Source organism: Tursiops truncatus, chromosome 2, assembly GCF_011762595.2.
Source record: "Tursiops truncatus isolate mTurTru1 chromosome 2, mTurTru1.mat.Y, whole genome shotgun sequence".
NCBI classification, from domain to species: domain Eukaryota; kingdom Metazoa; phylum Chordata; class Mammalia; order Artiodactyla; family Delphinidae; genus Tursiops; species Tursiops truncatus.
Window position 1 is genome coordinate 74590887 of NC_047035.1, and position 9249 is coordinate 74600135.

The 9249-nt window shown below is 46.5% G+C and overlaps 1 protein-coding gene across 7 annotated transcripts in view; it reads left to right on the plus strand.

Annotated features, from left to right (window-relative positions):
* The window catches only part of RBM23 (RNA binding motif protein 23), a 21258-nt gene continuing 12009 nt past the window's right edge, over positions 1-9249 (plus strand). Inside the window, exons 1-13 of one of the 7 annotated variants that reach the window (XM_019948569.3) lie at positions 3-140; positions 3175-3226; positions 3877-3952; positions 4731-4852; positions 5356-5403; positions 5532-5699; positions 5905-5958; positions 6112-6229; positions 6326-6478; positions 6564-6701; positions 7230-7295; positions 8818-9013; positions 9101-9205. In XM_019948569.3, the coding sequence (XP_019804128.1) occupies positions 3887-3952; positions 4731-4852; positions 5356-5403; positions 5532-5699; positions 5905-5958; positions 6112-6229; positions 6326-6478; positions 6564-6701; positions 7230-7295; positions 8818-9013; positions 9101-9205 (1234 nt within the window). In that variant the 5' untranslated portion in view covers positions 3-140; positions 3175-3226; positions 3877-3886. Of the gene's footprint in view, positions 141-1565; positions 3953-4323; positions 4853-5355; positions 5404-5531; positions 5700-5904; positions 5959-6111; positions 6230-6325; positions 6479-6563; positions 6702-7229; positions 7296-8817; positions 9014-9100; positions 9206-9249 lie in introns of those variants that run through there. The other 6 variants (XM_004313362.4, XM_073799544.1, XM_019948567.3 and 3 more) reach the window with 6 other exon arrangements.

Consider the following 9249-nt stretch of genomic DNA (forward strand, 5'->3'; position numbering starts at 1 on the left):
GCGGGAAGAGGAGCAGCTCCAGTTGTAGTGGGGCTCTTACTGCTGAGTCTCTGGAAGGGAGTCGTGCTTCGCGTCCCCCGACACACCCAAAGGAACGAAGGGAACGGGGACCCCCCCCACCCTGCGGGGACCCGGAACTGGTAAGAAACCCCGAAACCGTGTCCCCCCCCGAAACGTCACCTATGCGTGACGTTGTCGCACGGCGCCTCCCCCTGACGTCACAGGCAGAAAATGGCGTCAAGAGCAGAATTGGGCAAACTTTTAAAATTAAAAACATTTTTTGTTTACTTTGATCTGGAAGTGTTCGCTACCTAACTGTAGTCCATCGGCACCCTCGTGGCTACATCCTTTAGCGATGAAGATGCTGTTTCAAGGGTCCCAATGACTGATCTCTTTCCAGGTCCCCGCAGCCTTGACATTTAGGGTGTCCCACACTGTGAGGGAGCATCGACCCACCACGGTCTGAGAGGACATGTGGGATCCGTTTTCAGCCCCTAGTGCCACCACTCAGAGATGAGGGAATTGAGGCTTCTTCCTCAATCTTCAGCCTCTCAAAGACTCATGTTCAGTATGTTGGCCACTGTGCCCACACATCCTGTGGCGGTAGAGGAGCATAATGGGGCCACATACGAGGGTTTAGAATCGGGACACTGGCCCTCGCAGAGATGCTGCCTGTCGGTAACTTGTAGGACCATTTTTTGAAGCGTGGCCTTGGCTGTTACACAACATGGGGAATGTTTTTATCTTTCTCATTGTTTGTTTTTCTTAATTAAGCTGTCCTCAGTTTGGAGATGTTTGTGCCCAGCTCAGTTACCCGACCCAGGAGATGGCGCTACCATCACCCCTGGGATTCCAGCGTTTGGTGAATTCTGCCTGATGGGGCTGACAGTGGTTCTTCACTCTCCTTTGCCCCCGCGGCAGTGGGGCCTAAGTGCTGGCTTGGGTCTTGTCTGTGCTATGACAAGGTCCACGTAGTGCCGTGATTATGGGCCTCTAACGTAGTTTTTGAAGCAGGGTTGGAAGAAAGCACTATAATATTTTAATGTATGGGATTGAGTGGACTTTGATCCATAAGTTAGGACTCAAAGAGTTTGAAAACTCCCAACGTGAAAGCACATAGTGTTTGGGACATTCTGTTTTTAGGACATCTAGAAAGACTAAACCCAGCAAGATTGCAAGTTTCAGAGTGTGCTGGTGTTATATATGTCTGTGCTTAAATAGATTCATTCATTTGTTTCTGAAGTCTGAAAACTTTATTCCTTAGGAAGGGGTTCATTTGTCAACTTACATGAAAGTTTTTTTTGGTGTTAAGTTATCCCTATGCTGTACTAGCACTCAACAAAGAGCAGTTCTTGAAGCATTTCATTTGGAGAGTTAAAGGCAGACTGTAAAAAAGAGAAGCGTTATGACACTTAGAAAATTTGTATAGATTTGGCAGCCAAAATGAATGAAAGGGGCTTCCCTGGTGGCGCAGTGGTTGAGAGTCCGCCTGCCGATGCAGGGGACATGGGTTCGTGTCCCGGTCCGAGAAGATCCCACATGCTGTGGAGTGGCTGGGCCCGTGAGCTGTGGCCGCTGGGCCTGCATGTCCGGAGCCTGTGCTCCGCAACGGGAGAGGTCGCAGCAGTGAGAGGCCCGCGTAGTGCAAAAAAAAAAAAAAATGAATGAAAGGAACAGAGCTTGTAGATCAAAAACTTACTTTTAGAACCGTTTTTTCCCACAGTAGCATATGTTAAGATATATGCTGGCATATATTAAAATTAGATAGCATATATTAAAGTCAGCCTGGTTTCTAATGTTTTGTAGCATATACTGTTACACGCTGAGTATCTGTAAGCCACACAATAGGTGTGACTAATGGGACTGATTCTTTTGATATATCTATCAGAACATTAATTCTTCAGGTCAGTATATATTTAAAAATAGACATCTTGGTAAGCTGTGTACTTTTCTTTTTTAAATTTCCTTTAGGGTTTAAGTTATAAACCACATGAGAGAGCAGTAACCTGTTAGAATATTAGACTTAAGAGTCGGAAGATTTATGATCAAGGGTCAGCTCCTCCATTTGAGCTTTGTGACTTTGGGCAGTTCACAGAACCTCAGTTTTTTCATCTGTGCATTTTTAAAATCTTTCTTCCGTCCTTCTTTCCTTCTTCCCTCCCCCCCCCCTTCCTTTCTGCTGTGCCGGGTCTTAGTTCAGGCACGTGGGATCTTTAGTTGCGGCATATGGGCTTTTTACTTGCAGCATGCATGTGGGATCTAGTTCCCTGACCAGGGATCGAACCTGGGCCCCCTGCATTGGGAGCACGGGGTCTTACCTGCTGGACCACCAGGGAAGTCCCTCATCTGTGCATTAGATCCAGTATTTGCTTGTAGCATATGTTACCATTGATTGTTAAATAAATGTAAGGTGTTAGTATAAGAGATTGAGTTCACTGGTTTTTAGACACACCTATTTTATTTTGGTTTGGTTTCCATTGTAAGCCTTAAATTTGGCTCCAAGTAAGTTTTATTGGTTGGCTCTTTCCAAGAATCTTATCTCTGTAACATGTTTAGCATAGTGCCTAGCAATGTTAGGTACTATAAATGATAGATATTGATATAATGATTACTTTTATTAAATCATCAAAATAGGCTATGGACTCTGAGGGCAACCAAGACAGCATGATTGGATGATGCATTAGCTGCTTTAAAGAGGACGAAGCTCTTGAGGATATGGAAAGTCTAATTATGATTAACCTCCTTGTATAGAAAGTATTTAGATTAGTTTTTTTTCAGCTTTATTAAGATATAATTGATATAAAATATAACCGTACACATTAAAGTGTACAGTTTGATGTGTTTTGATATGAGTTAACACCCATGAAACCATCACCCCTCAAATTCCAAAATGCCCTTTTATAATCCTTTCATCCGAGCCCCTTCCCACCTATTCTTAGCCCTAGGTAACCACTGGTCTGCTTTCTGTCACTACAGGTTAGTTTACATTTTCTAGAATTTTATGTAAATGAAATCATACAGTATGTATGCTTTTTTTAACCTGTTTCCTTCCACTCAGCATAATTATTTTGAGATTCATCCGTGTTATGTATATTGATAATTTCAGACCAGTAATTTCTGAATAATTTATCCTATTGATTTTGTTTGGTGTCTTCTGTTTTTTTTTACTTATAGACCTGTGGTGGACAGACTTGGGAAAGACCATTGCTAGATGTGAAAGCTTGGGGTAGGCGAGAAGTCCTACTGTACCTTCCTAGACAGAAAGGCTTCAAAGTGGGACTGGTTAAGCCTATCTTAATCATGGTCTTTCTGAGTTACCCAAACTCTGGTCGGTATTGTACAGAAAATGCTTAATGATGAATCCCCTCATTATTTGTGTTGGGCGGTGGTGTGGGGAAAAGCTTAGGACTAATCTGCATTATTCTGGTATTGCTTTCTCTTGCTCCTAATTTTTAGTCATGCGTTCTTACCTTTTTATTGGAAATATGTGCCAATTTATGTTTAAACCAATTATTTATTCAGAATTTTGAACAGTAGAATGGAGGCCAAGTGTCCGTTGTAAAATAAATAGTAATTTTGAGTACCAACATTTTCTTTTCACAGGACAGGGTCTATATTGTATTTTGTCTCTACCTAGATATTCAGTTTTCTTCTAGACCCCTGACCTTTTCTAAGCCACAAAGCAGAACTCGTTCAGATCTGTAAGGTACAAAAATAAACATAGGGTAAACAACAGCGGGTAAGGTACCTTTGGAGTTCAAGAAACAGAACTGTATATCCTGAAGTCTGTTTCTTGGAGGGGGGAGGGAATGTGGGGTGCTGGAAGGGGAGGAAAAATATAAATGAGGTTCTTATGTATTGATGTCCTCTTCTCAGATCTGCTACAATGGCATCCGATGACTTTGATATAGTGATTGAGGCCATGCTGGAGGCTCCCTATAAAAAAGAGGAGGTAAGATTCCCCATCTCACTCTTGGAATTGGGCTGGTAAGGAAAAGCACTTGTGGATCATCAGTTTCAACGTTTTGTGAATCTTCTTTCCCTGTTTGTTTATTATGTGCAGTGGCTTTCATAAAAGGCATAATCTTTTTTTTTTTTTTTGCGGTACATGGGCCTCTCACTGTTGTGGCCTCTCCCGTTGTGGAGCACAGGCTCCGGACACGCAGGCCCAGCGGCCACGGCTCACGGGCCCAGCCGTTCCGCGGCATGTGGGATCCTCCCGGACCAGGGCACAAACCCGTGTCCCCTGCATCGGCAGGCGGACTCTCAACCACTGTGCCACCAGGGAAGCTCAAGGCATAATCTTTTAGTAAGCTCTGCTGGAGACCGATACTCAAGGGCCATGCTTACAGAAAGGGCCCCAAAAACTGGGGGTGGAGGGGACATGAAGTTGCGGTGGGAACCAGTGCTTTGCTCACAGCTCTCAGTGACACAGTAGAAGGTCAGTGTATCTCAGACATAACTCTCATTTCTCACTCTCCAGGGAAATGTTAGTGGAACAGATGTTGGGGTAGCTAAAGGTTTGACTTCAAAATCTGATCTTTTTGGGTAGTTTCCGTCCTTCTTCTCTTATTCTTTTTGTTAGGAGATCCAGGTGCTTAGAAACTGTTTAGATGATTGAGAGCTTCGATTTCATGAGCTTTCTTCCTTGTCCACTTCTTTCTTTGCCCAATGGAATCTGTGTGTCTGCCACCTGGTACCTTGTGTCATTTTCCTGGCGAACCCCTCAGGATGAGCAGCAAACTAACGAGGTTGAAAAGGAGAGCCCTAGTAACACCACCAACAGCACCAGCTGTACCGGCAGCAGTGGCAGTGGCACCAGTGGGAGCAGCGCCAGTGGGGAGGCAGGCAGGTGAGTGTGGCCTGAGGAAAATGGGTTGGCAGCTTGAGGAAGGGAAGCAACTGTGTCCATTATAGAAACAGCCAGAACAGGGAGGTGGTTGCTGGTAAGACTTCTGACTTTTAGTAATGGCTCCACTGGGTCATGGGAATGATGGTGACCTGGCTTAATGATCTTCTAGTCTTCGCTTGCCAGTGTAGATTTGTGGATAGACTTGTGGATCAGTCCTAGCGTCGATGTAGTATTTCACTTGAGTAAAATAGCAAGAGGATCTCTGATTTGGAAACATGAGCTTTTGCTTGGTTTTGTGGGGGAAAATGGCCATTTCAGATGCCTGACAGCATTCAGGGCTCTGTGTAAACTGATGTCATGCCATTGCTGTGAACTTCTGCCATATTGTCTTCTAGGCTTTGGTCTTTCACTGCTTTCTGTTTCACCTTTGCTTTAGTGTCATTTCTTATCCTTGGGAGAGGTGATGAAACCTCAGTAGTAAGAGTTTATGCTCTCTTTCACAGGAAGAAGAGGAGTCGGAGCCATAGTAAAAGCAGGGATAGAAAACGCAGGTCAGTCATTCTGGGGCCGCTTGGGTTTTGAGAATTATAAATGGAAAGATACCAGGGAAAGCTATACATTAAAGGCCAGAAAGGTTGGATTGTTCTTTAAGGAGCTTAACAGTCATTGCCGTCCACAGTCGTAGTCGAGACCGTCATAGGCGGAGAAGCAGTCGGAGCCGGAGTCGAGATCGGCAGCGTCGTCACCGCAGCCGTAGCTGGGAACGTCGACATAGTAGTGAGTCACGAAGTCGAGACCGACGTCGTGAGGATCGTGTGCGCTACAGGAGTCCACCGCTTGCCACTGGGTATCACCTTTTGCTTATAAGATCACCTTTGTATCATGTTTTGGGGTAGGCAGGAGACCCAGTTACTGGAGGGGTGATACTCAGAATTGGCATGTGCGATGAGGTGCTGTAATCTGGTTTTCTCATGGTGGAAGACCCAGCACTGGGCCAGTGTGGATAAAGGTGGGTGACACGGTTTTCAGTTTGGTTGTTCTCTGTTCCGTAGGCGTAGGTATGGACACAGTAAGAGTCCTCATTTCCGGGAGAAGAGCCCAGTCAGGTGAGTGACAATGAGCACTCTTTTAGGGATTGTGAGTTATGAATAAAAAGCGGTTTGAGCCAAACCACAGGAATGTGTAGTACTTGAGGGTAGCTGAAGAATGATGACCATGTACTGGCAGGGAGGGTCTCGACGATTTTGCTCACTCTTTAGGGAGCCAGTTGATAATCTGAGTCCTGAGGAGCGGGATGCCCGCACGGTGTTCTGTATGCAGTTAGCTGCCCGCATTCGGCCTCGGGACCTGGAGGACTTTTTCTCGGCTGTTGGCAAGGTAAACCTCTTCCCCCTCTTAGTTGTCTCTGAGAAGCCTGTCTTCTATCCATCCCCCTTTATGCCCAATTCAGGATTTTCTTTTTGCCCTGGATAGGTTCGAGATGTACGTATCATCTCAGATCGGAACTCACGTCGTTCTAAGGGCATTGCCTATGTGGAATTCTGTGAGATCCAGTCTGTGCCACTTGCCATTGGGCTGACCGGACAGCGGCTGCTGGGAGTGCCTATCATTGTACAGGCCTCACAGGTGAGCAGCCTGAGAAATGGACATAAGAAGATGGAGATAATGGTGGTAGGTGTGGGGCATGACCCATCATTTCCTTCTTCCACAGGCTGAGAAAAACCGACTGGCAGCCATGGCCAACAACCTGCAGAAGGGCAGTGGTGGACCAATGCGCCTCTACGTGGGCTCCCTGCACTTCAATATCACCGAGGACATGCTCCGGGGCATCTTTGAGCCCTTTGGCAAAGTGAGTAGAAAGTGAGGGAAACCTCTGAAGGGAATCGGAAAAAGTGGGGAGGGCGAGTGTACCTTCTCGTTCTGTCTGACCATGATTAACCCATTGCGTGTTTAACAATGGCCATGTGGGTCCATGCTGGAGGAGTTGGGCTCCATCTCTGTATTCATACTGCTCAGGAGACAAATTAGGCACCATGAAATCAAATAATGGGGTCCATATGAAGTAAGATGAGTCAGAAAAAGTGTTTGGGAAAGTGATGGGCTTTATCTCATTTTTAAAATGATTTGGAGAGCTGTAATGGGTTGGTTAGAAAGTTAGAGGTATTTAGAACAATCTGGGTAGGGGACTTCCCTGGCGGTCCAGTGGTTAAGACTCCATGCTTCCACTTCGGGGGCGCAGGTTTGATCCCTGGTTGGGAAACTAAGATCCCATGTGCCACATGCTGCACATGGCCAAAAAAATAGAACAGTTTGGGTAGGAAAGATCAAAGGTGTGGCTTAGCCAAAAGATTATTGATTATTTTTCTCTATTCTGCAGATTGATAATATTGTCCTGATGAAGGACTCAGATACAGGCCGCTCTAAAGGTTATGGTTTTATTACGGTGAGTCTCTAGTCTTCAACTTTTTAATTTTAGTTTAGGTTTGTCCACTTGTCTGATTTTGCAGCTTAGCTTCATCCTCCTCCCATAGGAACTGTCTAAATGACCCATAAACCCTGGTGCCTGAAGCTTGGACTAGCCTTCTGCCCCTTGAGATGAGTGCATTGCTTGAGATCATGGCTTTGCTCCTACACTCTGTCAGTGGCACTGGTATGGGGTGTCCAGGAGGTCAACCAGCTTCCCTGGTGCTACAGCTTGCTCTCTGGGTAATAGTAACGATTCCAGGCTGCAGCTAAGAGGTTGGGGGCATGAGGGAGGTTAGGTACGGGCCTTTATAGATGTGCTTTATAGAATTGGTATATTTTCATGATGGGGTGGGAATAAGAAGGTATATACTTCTCTCTGGTCCTACCCAGTTTGAAGCAGTTTCCCCATTGAGAAATATCTTTATATTTAAATACCACTATAGGGAAAACAGTAAGGCCACCTAATAGTGGGCAAGTCTCACCTTTTCCTGACACTCCAACAAAATTGTTTCCAATTCCCATAACTGGTTCTTCCAGCCCCATGTGACTCCAGGCTAGGACTGGCTGCCAGCCACAAAGTCTAATAGAAGCTGATATTTTCTGGGCTCAATCTAGGCAGCATACACCCCCCCAGTTGCCTGCAGGGCAGAGGGGAGGTAGGTTGTGTTCTACCGTGGGAATTGCTCATCTCAGAAGTATCTGGTAAAAGCAAGCCACCTATACCACCTGCCTAGGAACTGTCAGTACCACATGCCAGGCCCTAGGACAGGTAATACCAGAGTAAATAAAGCCAGCTGTGCTGTTCATGGTGGCAAGTACCTTTTCTAGCTCCCTGTGTGTCTCAGATGCAGAAAGGCTTCTGTGGGGCCTTTTTGCCCTTGTGTTCCTGCCTTTTAGGTCAACACCCTTGACACATAAACAGCAGACTGGGAATCCTCTTTATGCCAGGCTGCTGCTAGTGCTGCTGCTGGAAGGGATGAGAGAGTAGAGGCCTTCTGGCCAGTGGGCCAGAGTCAGCCGCACTGGGGTGGGGTGGGAGTGGGGGTGCAGTCTCGCTTTCAGTACCAGGGTGTGCACCTTCCTGAGCCTGGGCTCTGGAGTTCCACGTTCCTGGTTCTTGACTAAGGACTGAAACTTACTAGTCCTGAGGGCTGAAATTAAAGCTCAGGAGCCTTGGATCTCCGCCTGTCTTACTTCCATTTGATATGTCCATTTGTGAAACAGCCTATCAGGCTGGGCTCCCTACAAATGATGCACTGTTAGGTTCTCAGTGGAGCTGGAGATTGAAAAGCGATTGCCCTTGAGTCAGCTGGAAAAGGTCTTTTTTAGAGAACTATTTGCGGGCATGGGGATCTTAGGTCACATTCCCTGGGAAAGAAAAGTTTGAGCCACAGTGAGCATGCAATTTTCATGGGACAGTAGGACGAGAGAGTATTAGTGGGGCTTTGAGAGCATGTCTGTGGCCAGGAGGTACCTGATATGACCTGGGTTTCTTGTAGTTCTCTGACTCTGAGTGTGCCCGCCGGGCCCTGGAACAGTTGAATGGCTTTGAGCTTGCTGGTCGGCCTATGAGGGTTGGCCATGTGACCGAGCGACTGGATGGTGGCACAGACATCACTTTTCCTGATGGAGACCAGGATCTGGATCTGGGATCAGCGGGTGGACGTTTGCAGCTCATGGCCAAATTGGCAGAAGGTAGGGCTTCTCTGCAGAGTGAAGAACATGGCGTTGAATTTTACATCAAGGGTTAGGACTTAACCCCACCTCGTCTTTTCCTCTGAGGCTCTGGAATCCAGCTGCCGACCACTGCTGCTGTTGCCCAAGCTGCTGCCTTGCAACTGAATGGAGCAGTTCCTTTGGGGGCCCTGAACCCAGCGGCTTTGACGGGTAGGCTTGGACTTGGGAAAGGGAGAGAAGGGTCGGGCCTGGAA